A 22,615-nucleotide genomic window follows, 5' to 3' on the forward strand; every position below is an offset into this window, starting at 1 on the left:
AAGCGGACAGTCTCCATCAAGTCAAAGCTTATTGAGATGAACTGAATTGTCCCATTTGACCCCCAGAGCAACAGCATTTAAGGATGAGGAGATGGCCCTCAGCTGAGAAAATCCCACCGCTAGCACGTCATGGAGCTGGGCCTGGGACCCGAGCTCCTCCCTTCTGAAGCAGGGGGCTCACACTGACCCCCTGGGAAGTCCCTCCTTCCACTGCTCCCCAGCCTCAGCCTCTGCCCAGACTTGTAGGTTAAAGGACTTCTGGGCAGCATCCGTTCATTCCCTGGGCTCTAGCCCAGGCCGGGCCCTGGCCTCCAGGGTATTTTTAGTTCTGGGCGGCCAGGCCTGGGAGGGTGATTGGCAGCAGGTGGAGCCCATGTTTTTCGAGCTTCCCGTGTTGTTCCTGGCTCAGCATGAGAGGTGGCTGGGCATGGGGAGGGGGCCGAGGCATACCTGGCACCCCAGCCCACAGCGGGCTCATTGTCCCTGGGGGAGGGGCTGGGCCACTACTGCTGCCACTGACCAAGGCTGGAAGCATTCTTTGCTGTTGATTCATCACAGGGTACTCTTTGAGCCCAGCTGGGGTGGGGCAGGGCATTGGGGGGACATCTGGGGCATGGGCAGCCAGGGGTGAACACTAGTCCTCCAGTGGCCAGGTCAGTGTGACCTGGCTGTCACCCAGGAATCAAAAAGGTCTGCCTTGCCACCCTAGCCCTTATCACATTCTGCCTTATAGTGATGTTTGCTTACTTGCGTCTGCCTCCAGGACCAGACTGGGAAGCCCCTCCCATCCACCCCCTGCAATGTCTAGCACTCTAGCCCCCTGTCCAGCAAGTAGGAGAAAATCAAAGATGTGCTGAATGATGGAGCCTTTGGAAGACCGTCAGGCAAGGTGGGGGGGAACAAGGGGAATCAAACTGCACTGATCTGGGCCTAGGGAGGAAGCTGGGAGGCTGGAACTCTGACCATTTTACAGACCGGGGCACTGAGGAACTGGGAGGAACCAGGACTGGGGGAAAGAATCTGGAGGAACCAGGCTGGGATTCAGGCGTCTGGGTGCCCCCCAAAACTGATGGGACTCCCCTCTGTCAGCCCCTCCTACTTTTGTCTTATTCCACCGTCTCCCCGCACCCCACCCTCCGCATACACTCTCCGCCTACGAGCCTGTCAAGGGCCAGGGCTGCCTCATTCAGCTCTGTAAGCGGTTGTAGTGGAGGATTTCAGCTTGTTCCATTATGGTTTATTACGTTGGGGAGCAAGTCGTGTCTCTTGGGGCTCAGTATTCCCAACTGTACAAGGGGCCTCATGCCCCCGCAGTACTCAATAAACTTCGAGGGACCAGGGCAATGGAGAGGACTGCCTGTTACCCCAAAGACAGCACACCTACACCCCACCATCCCGACCTCATCTGAACAGAGCCACCTCGCCCCCCTGCCCGCCCCCGCCGAAAGGAGCCTGCGTTGTCCGAAGTAAACAAGCCGGTGGGACAGTGAGGCGCTACCACGTGAAGGGCGCTGCGCATCTTAGGGACCCACTGACTGTAATCCCCAGGACAACTCTGGTGGTGGCCACACCACCTGGCTTTGCAGAAGAGGAAGCTGCGCCTCCGACAGGCACTCACGAGGCCACAGCGGCACTCGGGCAAATGCAGCCAGCTGGCGCCGAGCCGCAGTCTTTTCCCGGGAACGCCGATCCTCCCACAGTCCCTCCTGCTGTAGCGCGCCAGTTCCCACCACGGAAAACAGCTGCCCCGACCCCCGCAGCCTAGCGACCCCGGGACTTCCCGGGCCGGCGGGCTGCGAGTGGGCGCCGGGCCGCCCCGGGCCGCGTCCGGGGGAGGGGGTCGCCGGGCCCTCGTGGGGGACGGACAGGGCGGGGCGCCCGCCGCGTCCAGGTCCGCCCGGGGGCGGGGCCTGCGGGCCTCCTCCGCGGCTGGCGGGCTGGAGGGCGGGGCGGGCGGAGCGGGGCGGGGCGGGGCGCGGGCGCCCGTCGGCCGCAGCTGGATAAAAGGGCCCCAGGGTGCCCCAGGAGGCCCGTTAGCGCTGCCCGGCCGCGGAGCCCCGGCCCCAGCCCCGCAACGTCGCACTCCAGCTGGTGAGCCCCTGCCTGGCCCCTGGCCAGGTCTGTCTCTCGCTGTCCTGCCTGTCTGTCCGACTTCTGTCTCTCTGGGGGTCAGCAAGTCTCTGAGGGTTCCTGAAAGCTGGGAATGGCAGGCGTGGGGGGTCCCATGAACAGTTAGCCTAGACCCCTAGTCGCTCCCCAACCTGCTGCCAATGTAAGTGACCGAGTTGGGGAGCTTGGCCCCATGGCCGCCCAGGGTGGTGCGTCGTGGCCTCGGGGTGCCTGCGTGTCTTGTTTGTGGACACGCTGCGTGTAGTGTAGCCTTTTCTCTGGCCTCTCCCGGGGCAGGGTAGGGGGAGGCAGGGGAAGGGACAGGTGGGTTCAGACGTCATTCCTGTGACAGGGTTCAAAGAGGCAGGGTGGAGCCGGGCTCTCTGAAAAAAACAGACCAAAACTGAGTATGCTGGGGGTCGGGGGGAGACTGGGGACAGAGATGGAGGGTGGGCAGAGGGCTTCAAACTCTACATGTCCTATGCCTGGACAGGTGGACATTTGCTGGCACTGTGTCAGGTCACCACAATCAGTGGTCCCAGGGAGGCAATTAGGGCTGAGAGGGGAAACCCCACCCCCTCCTCAAAGAGCTAGAGAGAGGAGGCTTCCAGTGATTCCGGAGCCTGGTTCCCACCAGGACAGCACCCCAGCGCTCTTTCTGAATACCCTTGGGCACTTCCAGCCTCTCTAGCAAGGCCAGGTCAAGCCAGGTGCCAGAGTCCCCTGGCAGCACCTGGATCAGGTGCCTCTCTCCTCCAAGCTGGCAGGATCCTGGATCTGCCACTTGGTTGCACTCAGCGCTGGCATCCAGCCCAATGCCCTCACACCACGGCTGGGTCATAAATCAACCAGCAACAGGGTGGAATTTCATTCATCTCCCTGCCTCCCTTCCTTCTTCCCCTGCTCCCGTGTCCATCTCTCTCCTGACTGGGAGCCTGGCGCTGGAGCCAGGCTGCCTGGGTTTGAATCCTGGCTGGGCAAGTTACTTAGCTTCTCTGGACCTCGTGTCCTCACCTATAAAGTGGAGATGAGTATTCAATAAATATTTTTAAATGTATAATAAACTTATTGTGATTAGCCTGCCCTCCTCCTCAGCCTCACTCTAGCTAGCCCTTTCTCCTTCACTTTGGAAAAGATCCACTTTTGAGGCTGTTTCCTTCTCTGAGGGAGGCTTCTCAGCCTGGTCCTCTTTTTGCTCAGCTCTGGGGGAGCAGTTATGGGAGACACTCCCCTGGGTTGTGGAGACAGGAAGCAAAGACACCAAGTGCTAGGAAGGTGGGGGTCCGGGCGGGGGACTTAATGGAGGGGGTGACGTTTGAACTGGGTGTGGAAAGATGTGTAGGAATTTAACAATCTGAGATTGAGGGAAGGGGTACCCCAAGTAGAAGGAACAGTGAGAGCAAATGCTTGGAGGCTGGGAACTGAAGGATGTGTTTGGGGAATGTGAGAAGACAAGTGTGATGTGAGCGAAAGCTGCAGTGGGCAGGAAGGCTGGGAAGTGGGCTCTCCCTGCATATGACTCGGTTCCTGCTACCGCCCATCCACCTCCTGGGCGGCTTTCATAGAAGGGAGCTGATCTAGCTCCAGGATTCTTCAGCAGAAGGCCACCCCTGTCCCCACGGAGGCCCCTTGGAGGGCAGGGGGCCTACAGGCCCAGGAGTGTCCACAGCCTCTAATAAGACCTCCACAGTACTCTGGGGATGTCAGCCACAGCTACACAACTGACCTGCCCAGCCCACCCCCTGGCCCATATCGTAGATGGGGGACCTCTAGTGCCACCCCCTCATTTTAGAGGTGTTGCACCTGAGTCTCAGAGGAAAGCATCTGAATCATGTCACCTAATTTGGTGGCAGAATGAGGAGCATCCTGACTGCTGCTGACAGGGAGCGGGGTCATCTCTCAGGCCAGACCCAATGTGACCCCTGGGTCCTACCAGCTGGTGGGCCCTGAGCCCAATCTTTCTATCCTCTCATGTCATCTGGGGGAGGTCTCTATCCACAGTGACTTCGGTTTGGCTCAGTCACTAGCTGTCCACCTCCTCCTTAGGGGTGCAGGGAGGAGGGAATGGGAACATCCCAAGCAGCAGAGAGCCTTCTGCATGTGGTGACAGCCAGCAGGGAGCCTCCCCCGGCTCCTGAGTGGGGAGGGACATGAAGAAAACAGTGCTTAAGTCTGAGAAGGAAGTGTCGCAAAGAAGGGTAGCAGTACTGGGGACTTGATGTTGAGTTGGGAACGCGGCCTCCATTCCTTCTTTATCCAAAGAGAGGCTGGGACCAACCTAGACCAATGGTTCTGTAGTAGCTGTTTCAGTTGCTGTTAATAATAGCTGTCAGATGAGAGCTTGCTCTTCTAAGGGCTTAACGCGTATTCATTCATTTGATCTTCACAAGAATCGCACCCCCATTTTATAGAGGGGATAAACTCCATGAGAAAACTAAATCACTTGAGATTGAGAAACTAAGTCACCTGCCCAAGACCACCCAGAAACCAATTGGTGGAGGCGGGAGTGAACTCAGGCAGCCTGACTCCCAGTCTGCACGCCTAAGCGCAGTGCTATGCCACCTTGCACCCACGCATCTGCAGATATCTACGGGGTGCCACCTACATACCTGGCACTGCTCTGGGCACTGGGGGCACAATACAAAGTCCCTGTTCCCGTGGAGCTTCGTTCCTGAGCTCATCATGTGCACTTCTAGGAGCCCACTGCCCCCAGCCCTGGGCTCACCAAAGCAGGCGGCTTGGTAGCTGAAGTGGGTGGGACTGGGCGCGGCCAGGAACAAGGACCGATTCTCAGCCAGAAACCGGCTTGTGGGGAAGGGAATGGCAGGGGGCCCTGTAAGACGCTCCCCACTGAGACTGACCAGCTAAGGAATCCCCCTAAGAATAGCAGTGGCCATGGGAGAAAGAGGGAGTCTCCCCAGAAGGAGCCCTTTTAAGCCTCAAGCACCGAAGAGGAAGCCCAGGACCCGACTTTCTCCCTCCACTTCCAGGCCAGCCTCAGCTTCCCGTCAGCAGTAGAGCTGGCCGTGGAGGAGCTTCGGCACTGGTGGCTGCAGATACTCTAACAGCTCCAACCGGGGATGACCGTCCTCTGTGCTCGTCCCAACCCTGCTCCTAGGAGCAAGGCTGCTAATGTATGAGGGGGAGCCCCCAACTCGTCCCCTGTAAGGACCCAGAGAGCATATGACAACAGCTTCCTGGAGATGGGAGCCCTCTTCTGTGTGTGGTCACTGCCTAAAACCCTCCCAGGGCCCTTTACTTCCTGCAGGATGAAGGGCAAACCCTCTGCACGGTGCACAAGGCCCTTGATCATCTGGCCCCAGCCCGTCCCTCCACCTCAGTCCCCTCCAGGCCCCCAATACTGCAGTACAGGGTTAAGAAAGGGCACTCCCTGCTCTTGCACAAACTCACCTCTTTCCCTGTTTCCCTCTTTCCTCATCCTGTTCTCTCTACCTGGAATTCCCCTTCTCTGAAGGGGAATAAGAGAACTCTTATTCATCCAACAAGGCCCTGGTTAAGTGTCCCTTCTCTGATTCCTCATCTCTGAGCTTCGTGAGGGCAGAGAGTAGTGTCTGATGTGTTCACTTCTGTGTCCCAGCACCTGGCCTAATAGTTGGCCTGAAGCAAATATTTCAAAAATGTTCGTTGACTCAATGTACAAATTATGCATGTAGGTGGACCTAGAGGTGGAGCTTGCTGTGTGGCTTGGGCAAGTCTCTTAAACTCTCTAGGTCCCAATTCCTTATGTCTAGAGTCAGGAAGTTGATCCAAATACCCTCTGTCTCCTCCAGCTCAGACAGTCTAGCCCTTGGGGGCTCCCCATGACTCAAAGTGTAGGCACCCCCACCTTCTACATATAAGATGACATCAAAAATGGCTGTTCATTGAGCACTGGCCGTGTGGCAGGCTCGTGATAAGCACTTTATGTAGGCACTTTACATCCATACTTTATTCAACACTCACAACAGCACTGGGAGATAAGGATTACTACCCCCACTTTACAGATGAGGAGAATGAGGCTCGGGAAGGCTAAACTTCAACTTCCTCAAGGTCATATGGCCAAGGAATGGTGGGTTTGAACCAGATCGACTAATCTCAGAGCCCAGACCCAATCCATGCCACCACACACACACACACACACACGCACACGCTCTCGGAGGGACCTGTGCTACCCTTTGTCTCTGCTAGCAGAAGAGACCCGAGGTCAGGGGTAGACGTGGTCATCATTGTCACATTTACTCGTTCCCAGGTGCCTTGACCCACAATGTGGTCCCTACCAGCTGCCTTCCCTCCTCTCCTGCTGCTCCTGCTGCTGGGCCAGACCCCTCCCAGCAGGCTGCAGTCACTGAGCACCATGAAGCTACGGCTGGTGGGCCCAGGGAGCAGGCCGGAGGAGGGCCGCCTGGAGGTGCTGCACCAGGGCCAGTGGGGCACCGTGTGTGATGACGACTTTGCGCTTCAGGAGGCCACGGTGGCCTGCCGCCAGCTGGGCTTTGAAGCCGCCTTGACCTGGGCCCACAGCGCCAAGTATGGCCCAGGGGAGGGTGAGTGACCGGTGCTCCCCTGCAGGATGACGAGGAGATGGTAGCGGGCTTCTCTCAGGGGCTGGGCTCCCTGAGGCTCCAATAGAACCTGTCACGTTCCCACCAGTCCTTTGATACCCAGCTCAAGTGACCACCTCTGTGAGGCATTTCCTGAGTGCTCCAGCTGCAAATGACCTGTCCTACTCTCCCATTCTCACTTGCAGTGAGGCCACCACCATCACCACCATCACCACCACTCAACGCTCAGTTCCTTGAATATAGCAATCACACACAATGGGTGCTCAGCAAATGCTGTTGAGTGAATGACTAGATGGATGAATGAGGGAACAGGTAGATCTAATTAACAGACCTACCTGGCATTTTCCAAAAGCAGATTCTATGGGACCTGAGGCCAAGAGGAGACACTAGGCAGGGATGTAGATACCAAGCTCCCAGGAGAACCAGCTCCTCTCTCCACCCCCATTTTCTACTCAGGCTTTGGAAGAGGAATGTTGATAACTGTGGGGTCCTATCCAGGAGGTAGAGCCCGTGACTTGCCTCTCTGTGCCTGTCCCTGAGCATCACTCATCCCCTCCCACACAGGACCCATCTGGCTGGACAACGTTCACTGTGTGGGGACAGAGAGCTCCCTGGACCAGTGCAGGTCTAATGGCTGGGGCGTCAGTGACTGCAGCCACTCGGAGGACGTTGGGGTGGTGTGCCACCCGCAGCGCCAGCGTGGCTACCTTTCTGAGAGGGTCTCCAATGCCCTTGGGCCCCAGGTGAGAAGGCCGTTCAGGCCCCGGCCTGAGCTGAGGAGGGGGTCAGGGGACAGAGGGCGTCCAGGTGGCGAGCCTGGAGGAAGAAGGAGAAGAAAGGGAGCAGAGCGCGGGCTGGGGCCCTGAGGCCTGCTTGTGGCCTGGAGCAGGTGCACGGGTAGAGGGCCCCAGCTTGAGAAAGGGCGGGCAGGGAATCAGAGGCTGGGTCTGCCGGAATCACTGAAGCTGCTCCCCACGAGGGAGGCAGCAGCAGGTAGGGCTTGCCTCAGCCACAAGGCCCGGCCACAGTTGCTGTCTCTTCCTGGCACAGACAGCTCCAAGCTAAGAACAGCCCAAGCCGAACAGCAGGAGCAGGCAGGGCAGGTCTCTCGACTCTACCCTCTGCTGCCAGACGGCCTCAGCCTGAGGACAGCTGGCCGTGGCCCACTGAACGGGGCAGGCCCTGACAGGGGGCTTCGCACCGGTCTAAGTCATCCAGGGTTAGGGTGGGGGTCTCGTGGGCCAGAGGATCCTGCTGGTGGTCTCAGGCAGCTGGTCTGTGCCCATCCTCTGCCCTCCCCAGGGTGGCGTGAAGAAGGCCCCCTTGTGCCTGGTGAAAGCCTCCCAGACTCCAAGGGCTCCCATCCTGGCCCCAGGAGAGCATGGCTCTGCTTGGTTCTCCTGGAGTTGAGGAAAGGACCCTAAACAAACCGAGCTTCTGCCTCCTACTCACTGTGTGGCTTTCAGCAAATGCCTCCCCATCATCCCCAAGGACCGAGCCACGTGGCCTCTGTTTCCTGGCGCGTCCCATGAGGGCGCTGGGTGGGGTGATCTCTAAGTGCTCCGAGCCCCAGCTTTCCCACGTGAAGACCTGCAGCGGGCTCAGTGGGGGCAGGAATCCTGGGGCCCACGGTGACCACGCGTCCCACAGGGCCGGCGGCTGGAGGAGGTGCGGCTCAAGCCCATCCTTGCCAGTGCCAAGAGGCAGAGCCTGGTGACCGAGGGAGCTGTGGAGGTGAAGTACGAGGGCCACTGGCGGCAGGTGTGTGACCAGGGCTGGACCAGGAACAACAGCAGGGTGGTGTGCGGGATGCTGGGCTTCCCCAGCGAGGCGCCTGTCGTCAGCCACTACTACAGGTAGGAGGACGGCTGGCTGGAGGGCCGCGCGGAAGGCGGGGTTGTGGAAGCGTCTGAGTGTGTGTGTGTGCGCGCGCGTGCACGTGTCTGTGTGTGATGTGGGACCTTGGAGACTGCAGTGAGATTGGCAGGAGTAGTGTCTGTGGGAGGACATTCAGTGGGTGTTGGGATTGGGAGGGAAACAGGCCCGGTGGAGCAATGTGCCTGGGTCTCCTGGGTTATGGATCCCTCAGTAATTAAGACAAGAGTGAGGATGAACTTGGAGACCCTGGGAAGTTTCTAGAAACAATCAGAAAATAAACATCGTACTTGCCAATCAGATAAAAAGAATTGACTATAGTGCAGAGTACTCCCCAAATGAAATGTAAATAAATGTAAAATTGTGTCCCTGATTAAAAAATTAGACCTAGCTAGTAAAGATACAGTGCTGCTCGCAAGCACAGATGGCCTGGGTTCTGGTCTAAGCTTTGCCAACAACGAGCTGTGGGCCTTGGTAGGGCATCTGGGCCTCAATTATCCAATCCGCAGGGAACTGTTTGAACTTTGTCTCAGTGAATTTCCTCAACTGCGATCCAAGCCAGGCTCTGACTGGGTTGCGTCCAAGCCAGGCGTGGGGTGGGGCGGCATTTGGGAGAGAGAACATAAAAATATTCTGTCAGAAACGTGACAGAACTGTCCCAAGACTGCATTAGCCTGTAAACGATGACGAGTCATAGTTCTACCAGCTCCGTCAGTGAAAACTTCGTATGTTTCTCATCAAGGGATAAACCTCCCACGAAACATCTGAGTCATCTACCCTTGCCCATCCCCAATCACTTTTAGTTGGTCTGTCCCGTGTCTCTGACTTAGATGACCCTGGTTTCCAAGGCCAGCCACGTGGCCCCATCCTTGGGGATGACTGGGAGCTGGGCCCCTGACTCCCTGCTGCCCGGTAATTGCACATCTGGGCCTGGCTGGCTTGCCTACCTCCCCTGAGGAGGGCAGCCCTGATTATAGCCTCAGTATCTCTGCCTGGGCAGCTCCCACCAGAAAGGCCTTCAACTTCCACCTGTCCCCAGAGGACTTTCCCCAGGGCCCCTTTTCTCCGGTTGCCCCCTGAAGGCTGACCTTCATCTGGACTGGGGGAAGGGCGAGCTTGGAGCTGCCTGCCCCAGGGCAGCCCGGTGCAGAAGAGACACCCACTTTGGGCTTAGTCAAGGGAACTTGCTCGCCCTGCTTTCCTTCCCTGTAAAATGGAGATCATCGTTATCTGTGGGGTGGCCACTCCCTCAGGACTGTGGTGAAGCTCAGCATTGAAGTAAGATTAATGAACAAGTTTACAAACTGAGTCTAGTACAGACTCAAGGACAAGTATGGAGAGGCAGGGTGACGGCGGGTAGGACTTCTGCACCCACTCGACTCCCCGCCTGTTTGTTCCCATCCAGGAAAGTCTGGAATTCGAAGATGAAGGATCCCAAGTCTAGGTAAGGAGCAGCACCCTCAGGGGAGGGTGCAAAGGGGTGTGGCATGAAGGGCCTGCTTCCCCTCCCTTCTCCTCCCCTCCAGTCCCCTCTCCCCTCCCCAGTGCCTTGGCCTCCCTGAGTCCTGAGCACAGCCCTCAACCCCTCCCCTGCCCTCAGTCTCCCTTGTCTTCCAGACTGAAGAGCCTGACAAAGAAGAATTCCTTCTGGATCCACCGGGTCAACTGCCTGGGAACAGAGCCCCACATGGCCAACTGCCAGGTGCAGGTGGCACCAGCCCAGGGCAAGCTGCGGCCGGCCTGCCCGGGGGGCATGCACACTGTGGTCAGCTGTGTGGCAGGGCCCCGCTTCCGCCCTCTGAAGGAGAAGCCTGGGAGCAAGGAGTCCTGGGCAGAGGTGGGTCCCATGCAGGCCTGGAGGCACAGGCCCCACCCCACGGGGAGGCGCTGATGGCGAGGCAGGGGAGGAGCGGTGAACCACCCCTATCAAGGGGGCATCAGTTCAGACTGGGAGGAGGAGAGCAACTCACAGAACGTAGAACTTTGGGATTTACTTAAAAGGGACGTTTATAACCCTACCATAAATGGAAAGCTGACAACTGTAATTACATTGTAGCTACATCCCATTGAGGGCCGAAGGCATGGAGCCCGAGCCTGGCCTTTCGTCATAAAAAGCAATGAGCAAGTGCTGGTAGGCACTGGGGCAGGGCAGCACCATGTGAGGGGGTCTCCTCGATGAAATCGGAGCAGGCGGGCGGGCATTAGAACAGAAGTGACTTGCCCACTGTGCGTTTCATTGACACGTGTCCCCACGGGTCTCTAAAATCATTTCACAGATCTGCTGCGGAAGTGTTGCTCTGGGTTCAGCCCCAAAGGACAAAGCAGCAGTGAGGCTGGGCAAGAGGAGGGGACTCGCCTAGTGAGCAGGTGGCAGGCTGTGAAGGCCAGGGAGCCCCAACTCCTAAGGCTCTTTTGTTAGGGCTGGAATCTGTGATTACTGTGGCCGCTCTTTGTCACCAAGGAAGGGGGAGGTCGAGAAAGAGCTTATTCAGAGGAATGGCCACAGAAGTCAGAACTCCAGGCCTTGGCTCTGCCTGTCCTGAAGGGGCTCTGCCGGGGGTGTAGCCCCTACCCCTGCCTCCTCGGCCCTCCCTGAGGCCGGGTTTTCTCCCAGCAGGAGACGAGGGTGCGCCTCCGCTCGGGGGCCCAGGTGGGCGAGGGCCGGGTGGAGGTGCTCAGGAACAGCCGGTGGGGCACGGTCTGCGACCACGGGTGGAACCTCCTCTCCGCCAGCGTCGTGTGTCGTCAGCTCGGCTTCGGCTCTGCTCGGGAGGCCCTCTTTGGGGCCCAGCTGGGCCAAGGTGAGCGAGGAGGCCTGGGGTGGGGTGGGAGAGCCTGGATGTGCCGCCGGTCCACCCTCTGGTGGTCCTGGGGTGCCAGGGCCCAGGCCGGTTCTCCCCTTCTGTGGAGGGGGAGCCGCAGGTGTGGGGTTGCAGAGATGGACCTCCCATGGCCTCTCTCCCTCCCTTCTGCAGCGCTGGGGCCCATCCACCTGAGTGAGGTGCGCTGCGGGGGCTATGAGCGGACCCTCAGTGACTGCCCCTCCCTGGAAGGCTCCCAGAATGGTTGCCAGCATGACAATGATGCTGCCGTGAGGTGCAACATCCCTAACTTGGGCTTCCAGGATCAGGTGAGCCCCGAGCTAGCCTGGGACACTGCTTGGAGCCAGGGGGGAGCAGTTCATGAGAGCCTGCCTGGAGCCAGCCTGGAATGCCCTCTCCTCTGGGAGCCTCCCCTGGCCTGGCCTACTTCCCCTCAAGGCCGGGTTCTAGCCTTCAGAGGTGTCAGAATATCAGTGGGACTCTTCAGGTGCATGGGCTCTCCCACCCCACCTTCTCAGGTCCCCTGTGAAGCTGAGAGAGACGGTGCCTAGGGCAGAAGGCCACAGGATGTCAGCACCCGGGAGTGACACTGGGAGGCTGAGTGGGGTGGTCAGAGTTCAAGGGTCACGCTAACATGGACTGTGGGCAAGTCTCTCGCCTCAGACCTTGGTTCTCTTCTGTAAAATGGGGTCAGCTGTCCCATAGGGTCATTGTGAACGGGACGATAGCTATGAAAGCCCTTGGCAATAGGCACGTTGTCATCAGTGGTAGGATTTCAGGTAGCAGGAGGGCAAGTACCAGAGTGAGAGCCCCAGGTGCAGGCACCCAGTCAGATTTCTCGAGCGGGCAGGGACGTTAGGGACTATCTGATAAAACGTCCTCACTTTACAGAGGAGACTAAGCCAGAGAAGGGGAGTGTCATGTCCAGGGCTGCAGGTTTCCAGGCCGGCAGCCCTGAGCTCTCCCCTGCTAAGGCGGCCCCGCCCCTCACACACCCCTGACCATTGCAGGTACGCTTGGCCGGCGGACGCAGCCCCGAGGAGGGGGTGGTGGAGGTGCAGGTGGACGTGAACGGGGTCCAGCGCTGGGGGGCCGTGTGCAGCGACCACTGGGGCCTTAGCGAAGCCATGGTGGCCTGCCGACAGCTTGGTCTGGGCTTTGCCAACCATGCCATCAAGGTAGGTCCTTGCTGTGCTCCAAAACTTCCTGTGCTAAAGCTGCTGACCCTTCATTCATTCACTCAACAGTTAATTATGAGTGAAACCATGTGCCAATATAATGCTGGGTGCTGGGATACTGTGGTGAACAGGACACACAGTTCCTGCCTAACGGAGCAGTCAGTCGCCACATACAGTCAAGTGAGGGATGCAGTCGTTCATAAAACGTTCACACAACAGGCACATAATTGTGTCTGTAGGAAAAATGAATAGAAGTGAGCCAGACGAGGTGGGGGAGGAATAAAGAGCCCATGCAAAGACCTTGCGGTCGGAGAACGCTTGACTCTGTTGAGGAAATCAGGGGCCGGGGGTGGAGTGCAGCTATCAAGAGGCAGTGGTGTGAAGCGCCAGGGTGAAGGAGGAGACGGGCCACACCATTCAAAGCCCGCAATGCAGACTTTTAAAAGATTTCTTCCTTGCTGTGCGGCAAACAGTTGGGATGGAGATTAACATGAATACAGAGAAACTATTGCAGTAGCCCAGCTGAGAATGGTGCTGGCTTGGACCCGGGGAAACAAGTGGATAGATTCCAAAGATATCAAGGAAACAAGATCAAGAGGCCTGGGGCATGGCTGCCATGGAGAAACCTCTTCAACTTCACCCACACTGGCCTGCCAGGCAATACTGGGCATACTTCACCCGGGAGAACTGGGCTCAACCCCGAGCACAACCGACCATCTAGGGTTTTATGAAGAACAGCTGGGGAAATGGGACAGGCCTGCGTGAACAGGAAGGGAACAGGACCTTCGTCTTCAAACAGCTGAGGTCTGCCGTCAGGGAGAGTGATGGCAACAGGGCCAGCGGTGGAAGCCATAGCAGTGGATTTTTGCCTCGACACATAGAAGGCATTTCTAATACCAGAGGGGTCCAGAGTAGCATCACTAAAGATTTCAGGCCAAGGCTGGGCACAGCCCGGTGTGGGTGGTCTGATGGGGTCCAAGCCTCAGATGGGAGTCAGGTGACTCTAAGAGCACATCTCAGCCCTGACTGGGTGATGCTGGCTGTTTTCTTAGGACACCTGGTACTGGCAGGGGACGCCGGGGGCCAGAGAAGTGGTGATGAGCGGGGTGCACTGCTCAGGCACAGAGCTGGCCTTGCAGCAGTGCCAAAGGCACGGGCCGGTGCACTGCTCCCACGGTGCAGGGCACTTCTCAGCCGGAGTCTCCTGCACAGACAGTGAGTAACGGGAGGGGCCGGTGGGACAGGCTGGCCCGGGCTCCCCTAATTTTGCAAGGCCACACCTCCTGTCCTCAGGGAGGGCCCTGAGTGCTGGTCCCAGCTCCAAGGCCAGCAGGGTTAAGGGGTGGAAGGAGGGCTGGATGCAGAACGCCAGCTCTGCCATTTACCACGTGCGGGGCCAAATCACCTGCCACACGGGGATACAAACCCTGCCCTGCCCATCTCATGGAGTTACTGTGAGAATTAAAACAGAGAATATGTGAAAATGTAAGGATACACAACAGTGTTTTCCAATCGTCGCATCACGACCAATAGTTTATAAAAACAGGATAGAAAACAATGATGTGATACATTTAGTAAGGGTAATATTTTTCTCTTGGAATTATTTATGTGTGTCACAACATTAAATATATTTCTTACTACAGTCTGTAGTAAGAAAAGAGTTTGAAAACTGTTGTAGAGAGTGTGGAAATGTGAGGACACATGGGGCCTACGGTGAGCTGTGGGACTCACCCAAAAGACTTTAGGTCAAGACCATTTTGAGGCATCGGTCTGCCCCACACCCCCAGATTCTTGGGGTAGAAGCATCTGTTTGACATCTGCCAACCTGGTCTGGGCCAGGATAACCGTATCCAGTCCAAAGGCTGCAGGCTGCCACCAACCTGAGTGGCCACTTGACCTTCTTCCCAGCCAGGCTTCAATGCCCAGACATCCTTAACTCTTGTCAGCGAGCTCTAGGGCTTCCTCTCTGTCCAGCGCATGCTGGAAGAGCGCCAGCCCTTACAGTACACCCTCCCCTGCAGGGCGATGGGGCCTGCTCCCCCGCCTCTCCCCTCCCAGGAACCTGTACCCCTCTGTCCTACCGCCTGGAGTGGCAGCTCTTCTCCTAAATGCATTTGATGTTTCACAACGGCTGAGCACAGTCAGCCGACCTGCCATCTCTGTGGTCATCCCCATTCCTCCTCTGTAATTTTTCTCCCTTTTTTTCTTGCCTTTACCCTCTCTTCTTCTCTCTGAAAGCACTCTTTTCCCTCAGGAATTCTGGGGTCTGTCAGTGGGCATATCCTTAGCTCTCTCCAAAATATGCCTCAGGAATTCCAAGAGCATTTAGTGGTAGTACAGACACCATCCAGCAAACAAGCTCCCACCCTCGACGCCTGTGTTCCCATCTCACCATCGTCAGTGCAAGGCTCACCCATATGATAGCTCTGCCCCAAATCTAAAGTGTAACCCAGTTTTTGCATGAACATTGAGAATTGGCAAATTTCTCTCTTGACGTTACATGCAAAAGCTGTGCCTTTCCTCATTTCTGTGCTGACACAGTGAGGGACAACACGCTGGCCTCTGAGGAGGGTAAGAGCCCCCGTGACAGGAAGGGAGCGGGAGAGGCACTGAGCAGCTTATGGAGACACAGGCTCTAGCATGTTGGATTTTTACGCACCAGAATGTCCACGATGCCTCAGAGGAGAATGCACAGGATGCCCTGGTACGAACACCCCTGATAGCAACCAGGGTAGAACAGGACGCTTGGAAGAAGCACAGGCTTAGGAACTGCAGCAGAATGCACCAGAACGGTAGAACCCGGGGCAGGCTTGGTGCTTAACTCTTCCAGCTCTCCAGCCCTCTCCTTCTGCCCCTCGCATTGCTGGAACTGAGGCCCAGAGAAAGAGTGAGCTGAGGTAACAAGCTAGGGGTCAGCAGAGCTTACTGCGGGGTTATATGAGCTAGGCTACAGAGGCACTTAATGGGCTGAAACGCATCCTACAGAAGAAATACTAGCTTACATCAACCGCATGCTTACCGTGGGCCAACCATGATCTAAGCACGTTACAGGTACTATCACACTAATCTTCTTCTTCTTCTTCTCCCCGTCATCCAGATGAGGAAAATGAAAGACAAAAGGCTGAGCAAGTCCCAGAGCTAGTTAATGGTGTAACTAAAAACCAAGCCAAGAGAGGAACCCAGGCAGTCTGGCCCCAAAGCCAGCAAGCTTAGGCTAAGGTGATAGAGCTTTCCTGCTATTAGAGCTCACACCTCCTGACTCTAAACCGCCCTACTCTTCCGGCGCCTCCAAAAGAGCTTAGTCTGGAGGCAAGGCTGTCCCCTAAGCCAGGGAGCCAAACCGGCTGCCTTCCTAGCCTCTGGGTCTCCACCGTGCCCAGGTGCTGCAGACCTCGTTCTGAACGCCCAGCTAGTGCAGGAGACGGCCTACCTGGAGGACCGCCCGCTCAGCCAGCTGTACTGTGCCCATGAAGAGAACTGCCTCTCCCAGTCCGCTGACCGCATGGACTGGCCCTACGGACACCGGCGCCTCTTGCGCTTCTCCTCACAGATCCACAACCTGGGCCGGGCCGACTTTCGTCCCAAGACAGGACGCCACAGCTGGATTTGGCACCAGTGCCACAGGTTAGTGCCTGCTTAGGCCTTGGCTCTAGGGGAACAAAACCAGGGTCCAGGGAGCCAACCGGTGTGGTCTCTTCCGGGCAAGCCTTCCTGGGAGGGGCGTGCGCTCTGGGAAAGAGCCTTCCTTCCTAGACACCTCACTGGCCTTGCCTCCGGGCGGCAGTGAGGAATCCCAGGAGCATCAACCTGCCCTCTCCATCACTCCGTCGGCTGCCCAGGAGGTACCCACATGTCCATCTCCACCACAGTGTCCAACAGAGCAGTCCTTGCCAGCAGAGCTGGTCTCTGTTAGAATGATAGTGGACAATTTTTCTGTTGGCCCTGAGGCCTTGTCTTTAAAAGCCAGGTGAAGTGGGGACTCCTAGAAACCTGGAGACCCAAAATAGCCATCCCATCCAGGGTGCTGGCTGTGCAGAAAAAGCTAGCTGGTTTCTGCAGCAGCAAAGCGAGGCCCGCAAGGAAGAGCTGCTGGCGCTGGAAGGAGACAATGAGCGTTCTTTCCTATCAGGAGCCTCCAGCCCAGACAGAAGGAGAGATGATGTCTGTGACAAAGGCAGAATGGAAAAGGGTGTTTTTTTCCTTCAGGACACAGCTGTGGGTGGGGAAAGCTGAGAAGAACAGGCAGTGACTTTGGGACTTGGCCTTGCTGAGAAAATAAGTACCTTTCCCGGCAGCATGAAGAGCTGTCATTAGAACTGGAAACAGTGGTAGCAGTTTGGGCCCAGGCTGGCAGGGAGCAGAGGAAGCATCCCTCCTCACTCAGCAACTCGGCTCCTGGGCTGGTCCCTGGACGTGTCTCTTCTTTCCACCTGCAGGCCTCAGGCCTTGTAGCCAGGCAGCCTCCTGGAGCTTTGACCTCTCCTCACCCGGGTGAGACCCTAGGTGACAAGAGCAGCTGTCTTGCTGCCTGGCAGGGGTGCCAGAAAAGTAGGCCATGGGTCACACTCATCTTGGGTTTGGGGGGGAGAAGGGCACTGCACTGCTATTGTAACGTTCCTCTCTGGGTAAGGATGGGGCCTAGTGCCTCAGCCTTCCCTACCAGCTCCTCTGTGAGGACCCTCTCCTGTTGCTGCTGGCCTGACAGCTCTGCCCCTTCTGCAGGCACTACCACAGCATTGAGGTCTTCACCCACTATGACCTGCTCACTCTCAATGGCTCCAAGGTGGCTGAGGGGCACAAGGCCAGCTTCTGTCTAGAGGACACAAGTTGCCCTACAGGTGTGTGGTTTCCTGTCGGCATATCCTCCTCTGTTAGATTCCTCGGCCCCTTTGGGCTCGGGATCCCCTCTGCCCTGCTTAACAGCCTAAGGCAGCTGGAGACTCCAGCCTGGCAACAGTCAGCACTCAAGGCGACTCAAAAAGATAAATTTCTTACCCTCTCTACTTCCTCTGCATTCCCAACATACTGTGTACCACTTTTGAAATGCCTAACGCTTTCTCTTTTGGATAATAGTTGCAGACCTGTTTCACTTCTAAGTCCTTTGGGACTTAGCATGGATTGATTGTCTGATTCCTATTCGCACACCCACAGTTCCTAGCCCTTAGAAATGGCATGGTAAAACACTGGCTCTCCTCAGGGTTGTATGGGCAAATGAATTAGCGTAGTAGGGCTGGAATCTTCTAATCACATTTCCTAGGCCAACAGGAATTTCCACTAGTGCATCCAAAGAAATAATCTCTGTCACAGATGGGCTTTGCTATGGTGCTGGATTCATGCTTAGTAGGAATTCTGGCTCCAACAGGCAAGATATTTAGCTGAAGCCCAGGCCCCTAGCCTGACTGCATTTAATTGGCAATTCAGGGACTCAATAACTGTCAGCACCCTCCATTACAGGAATGCAGAGGCGCTACGCATGTGCCAACTTTGGGGAACAGGGAGTGACCGTTGGCTGCTGGGACACCTACCGACATGACATTGATTGCCAGTGGGTGGATATCACAGACGTGGGTCCTGGGGATTATATCTTCCAGGTAAGTGAGCTTAGGGATTCCCCACAGGAGGTCCATTTCTTCCAGATGTTCCAAAAGCTCCCTGAGGTCAAATGAAGAAAGAGAGCTTCATAAATAGGATCTCTGCCAGGTCTGGCGCTTGAAGGAGCTACACCGTAGGGGAAGGGATCAGAATCCAGGACGTAGGTTTGAGTCCTGATTCAGTGAACAAGGGGCACGTCGCAACTCAGTCCCCATCTATAAAATAAGGACCTTACTGCCTCCTTCCTGGGGTGGCTGTAAGGGTTAACAAAGAAGACGAGCACAGTTTGCAAGACAACATGAAATGTAAAGGATGTCACAGCCACTGTCAACTCAGAAGCCCAGTCACCTGTTTTCAGCTGGCCCATCTCTCACCCCAGGTGGTTGTGAACCCCAAGCTCGAGGTGGCAGAGTCCGATTTCTCGAACAACGTGATGCGGTGCCGCTGCAAATACGACGGGCAACGGGTCTGGCTGCACGACTGCCACACAGGTGACTGCGGGCCACTGTGAGACCAGCCCCATGCGAGCTCGGGGAGCTGGAAGACCCTGTGTCCCTGTGTGTGACTTCAGTGTGTGTACAAGGCTGGGGAGGGGACAGAGATGAATTGCCTTTGACAACTTCATAGAAGTTCATAGATTTCTGGAACAAGCTGCATCAGCCCCACCCAGTAACTATTCCCACATCCCTCTTTGTCCTTAAGGTTGTTTGGATTGTAATCTCAGTCTGCCATCTGTCCTGGAATCTTTCCTTTACTTCAGGCCATGTCAGGATTTCGCCTTTCCAGTCTGTTATTTCTCCCCTTCCTTTCATAGGGTCTTTCTTAGTTGCCTCCATCCCAGGCTGACTGCCTCACAGGCAAACGTAGAAGTCCCCCAGATCCGTGTTGCTACCGCCAGCCCTGATCACTGCTTACAGGACGCAGACCACGGAGAACAGGGCTCAGGACGCTTGCAGGATTGGTAATTTCAGGCAAAGAAGCAACAATCCAGTGGGGAGCAGAGTAAGGAGGTGGCTGCCTCACTTGCCTGTACAGAAAGGAAGCAGTTCCTCTACCTTAGAGTTTAAAGTGCTTGTATTTGCTGTGGGGTGTGTGCAGTCACTCCCACGCTTTGCACACAGAGGGTGGGGCAGGTGTGTTCATTTAGTCCACAAACATTTATTAAGACCTACCTCTGTGTTGAGCACTGCCAGGCACTAGGAACATAAATAGGAGTAACAGGCAGAGCTAAGTGTCAGGTAGGGTAAGCAGACACGCAAATGGGTAACCCCAGTCCTACTGGGTACCCCAGAGCGCTGTGAACCACTGCTGAGCAAGCAGAGCGCCCTCCGAGCAACCACCTGGAGGCCAGCCGGGGTTTCGCAGAGGAAGGGACATCTGAGCTGGCTGCAAGGAGAGGCACAGGTCAGAGAGGGGACGAGGAGAAGGCGCATAGGATTTGGCTTCAGAGGGCTTCACTGGGCAGCAAATCCAGTTCCACCACCTTCTGGCTTTAAGACAGTCAGGAAATCTCCTCCTCAGAAGCTGTCTCTTTTGTAAAATAGGGCTATGCAGTCACACCTACTAGAGCTCTTTGCAGGGAGGGTTACGGTGGCTCCTGCTGAGAGAATGGACTTGATCCCGTGGGCTTCTGGGAACCACTAACAAATTTCAGCCAAGGAGGCAGGGAGATCAGATCAGATTTTCAAAAGATAACTCTGGCAACAGATGGAAGACAGTGAGAAGAGGAATATAAGGATTTGAAAATCGTGAGACTGCGTAGATGCTGCTGCCATTAAGTGAGACAGGAGCGTGAGCGAGATCAGGGGTTGGACCCTAAGGCTGCCGGCGTGGAGGCACAGCCTCCGTGATGCTGCGGGCAGGCTGCAAGGGGGCCAGGGCAGCAAGGAAGGAAAGACCACTACGCAGCTCTGACCCCTCCAGGGTCCTTGCAGGAAACACAGGGCACACTCAGGTGAGAGTAGGAGGTTATTTAATGAGTGGACTACACTGAGGTGTGAGTAGGACTAAGGAGATGAGGAGTGTTGAGACGTCCAGGGATAAGCAAAAGTGGAATGTTGTTATCACCTTGGGCTTGAAGGGGCAAAGTGTGTCCTGGAGCCAGGCGAGCGCTAGCACTGAGGAGGAGGGAGCAGCGGGCAGGAGACCATCACTGCACAAAGAGGGGAAGAAATGCCCTGGCCTCTCTCCTTCCATCCTCTAATCTCGTGCTGTTTCTTCCCAGTGACCTACATCAGTCGGCAGTCTCTAGGGGTCAGGTCTCCAGGGCATGAGAGAACAAGAAGGGTAGAGAATGAACCTGGGGAGGGGCGAGGGAGAGTGGCCAGCACAACCCTTCCCACTCAAAAGCCTATCTTCCCAATGTCCCTGCAGCTACGCATCTGTTGGCATCCATTTCCATAAAACGGATTGTGCCCACGACTAACCTGATGGAAAGGCTGAGCTGGGCAGGATGTCTTGGTGTTTGTGACGTTGTCAGGGAGGGGATGAGACTCCGGTCAGGTCGACGACTTACCTGCCCTCCTCTGGTCCGCAGGGGACGCACACCGAGCTAACACAGAGCACTCCCCGGAACAGGAGCAGCGTCTCAGGAACAACCTCATCTGAAGGCACCCCTGCGCACCCCCAGCTGCTGCCCACACACCAGATACCTCAGCTTATTGGAGCCATGCCCTTCACAGAGCCCTAACTCAGAGGGTAAGGGGCCAGTGCCAAGGGGCACCAAGAACCAGCTCAGGAAGCCTTCTGATGGCAAGATCACCACACCAGGGCGGCACTGCTCCCTCAGGATGGCTCTGGGTCTATCCCCTGAGGGCCTTTGGTCTCTGGACTATGGCCTTTGGGCTTTGTTCAGCTGAGCTCCTCTTCCATAGGAGACCCAGTCCTTCCCGGATCTTGCCCCAGAGTTCATGGTTCAAGAGCTATCAGTTCCTTAGGAATGGACTGTGGCCCAGTCCCCCATCTAAATGGTGCTTTGCAAATGTCTTGGAGGAGGACCGAAATACACAGGAGGAGAGGTCAGCTCTCTGCTAGGAGCTCTGTGCAACACAACTTGTATCAAAGTCACAACTGGCAAAGAAGCTGGTGAATTCAGTCCCTTGCTTGATAGGTCCGCATTTAGAATTCAGCTACCATACTCTCTAGAGTCTGTTCTTTAGTGCCCTTACCTTTACCCTACAGCACATATGGGTGTTTCTAATATCCCTGGAAGCTTAGGCCTCAGGCATCCCCTTATCTCCTGACGGGCCCAAACCACCAGTTACCGAGTGCTTGCGACGGGGCAAGATTCACTGGAGTGGCCAGATATGGCCTTCCCGCAGAGCAGCAAGAGGAGGCCGAACAGAAAGAGTCCCGGGGTGCTGTGGACCCCAGCTGCTGCCAGGCCCTCTGCCAAGGGAAGAACACTTGCCCTGACCCCGGCAGGCAAGGTCACTGTGTGCCTCAGGACCGGCCTAAAGGTCGGGTCCCCCAGGCTTCTGGAGTGAATTTTGCATTGAATAAAGTTTTGCAGTGGAAAGAACATGGGTCAAACAGGCCGCTCATCTCTGCAGGAAAAAGAAGACAGGTCTGGTAGAGTGGAGGACAGGAGACTACGGAGAGGTCAGAAGGGGAACATTTAATTTAGTTAAGGACTAAACCTAGGAAAGGCCACCATCCCTGCTTGACCTGGCTGTTGGCAAGCCCTTGCTCAGATGGTATAAAATCCCATGGTCTTCCTGGACACGATTCTTAATCTTGTCTCCACTAAGACACACTTGAGAGATGATCCTTACAGGTCTGATGCCCTGATGCCAGTAAAGGTTGCTCACTATGGACTGCTACAAAGACAAGACTGGCTGTGATTCTTGGCAGTTCCCAGCACCCTAACTCTCCCCCTTTTCACTGCTGGTGACCTGGTTACTAAGATGTGTGGAGCCCACATACTACTCACAACAGCCCCACTGCACTTCTCCGACATCAGCCTACAGTCTGCTTCGCAATTCCCTCCCTAGGCTCCGTGGTGAAACATGGGTTGGAAAGGTTAAGGGATGAAAAGTAGGAGGAAAGAAGAAAAAGTCCAAAGATGGTAAACTTTTACAACCAAGGCTGCAAGGCCAGAGTGAATGGTGGTAGATGGGGCAAGATTACAATAGTCCTCCCGTCCTCACATATGAGAGCTGCCCTTCCTTAGCCGGTAAAAAGGGACCCGCTCTGGGGTATCCTCTGTGAATACAAAGAAGCGCGCTTTTCCTTCTCCTCTACCATCCCTCTTCTCAACTCCCTCACCTCCTTCATTAGGGCAGAGGGAGAGCTTTACTTTGGCATGGCAGTTTAGGTAAACAAGGGAAGGACTGATTTCCTGTTGGATCCAGCAAACATCTCCCAAACAGTAACAACATTATACTCGCACATGCACCCAATGGTCTGTGAAAGAACGTGTAGCTGGCGGGGGAGCGTGTGGTGACTGATGACTAGATTCAGGCAGGGAGGTTACCTA

The 22,615-nt window shown here is 56.1% G+C and overlaps 1 protein-coding gene across 4 annotated transcripts; it reads left to right on the forward strand.

Moving 5' to 3' along the window:
• Nucleotides 1–1,968: 1,968 nt before the first annotated feature.
• Nucleotides 1,969–21,968, forward strand: LOXL4 (lysyl oxidase like 4). 4 transcript variants are annotated; one of them, XM_067709761.1, is made up of 15 exons: nt 1,986–2,091; nt 6,359–6,653; nt 7,236–7,414; nt 8,322–8,527; nt 9,952–9,990; nt 10,164–10,383; nt 11,161–11,347; nt 11,522–11,676; nt 12,379–12,546; nt 13,599–13,761; nt 15,927–16,170; nt 17,269–17,384; nt 18,001–18,137; nt 18,518–18,629; nt 20,675–21,968. In XM_067709761.1, the coding sequence occupies exons 2-15, from the start codon at nt 6,374–6,376 to the stop codon at nt 20,743–20,745; spliced, it is 2,277 nt and encodes a 758-aa protein (XP_067565862.1). In that variant the 5' UTR covers nt 1,986–2,091; nt 6,359–6,373; the 3' UTR covers nt 20,746–21,968. The 4 variants fall into 4 exon arrangements, with proteins under 4 accessions (XP_067565865.1, XP_067565864.1, XP_067565862.1 ...); XM_067709762.1 differs by having other exon boundaries at nt 11,164–11,347; XM_067709764.1 differs by lacking the exon at nt 6,359–6,653 and having other exon boundaries at nt 1,969–2,091.
• Nucleotides 21,969–22,615: the final 647 nt, after the last annotated feature.

This window comes from Pseudorca crassidens, chromosome 16 (genome assembly GCF_039906515.1).
Source record: "Pseudorca crassidens isolate mPseCra1 chromosome 16, mPseCra1.hap1, whole genome shotgun sequence".
In the NCBI taxonomy this organism is placed as follows: domain Eukaryota; kingdom Metazoa; phylum Chordata; class Mammalia; order Artiodactyla; family Delphinidae; genus Pseudorca; species Pseudorca crassidens.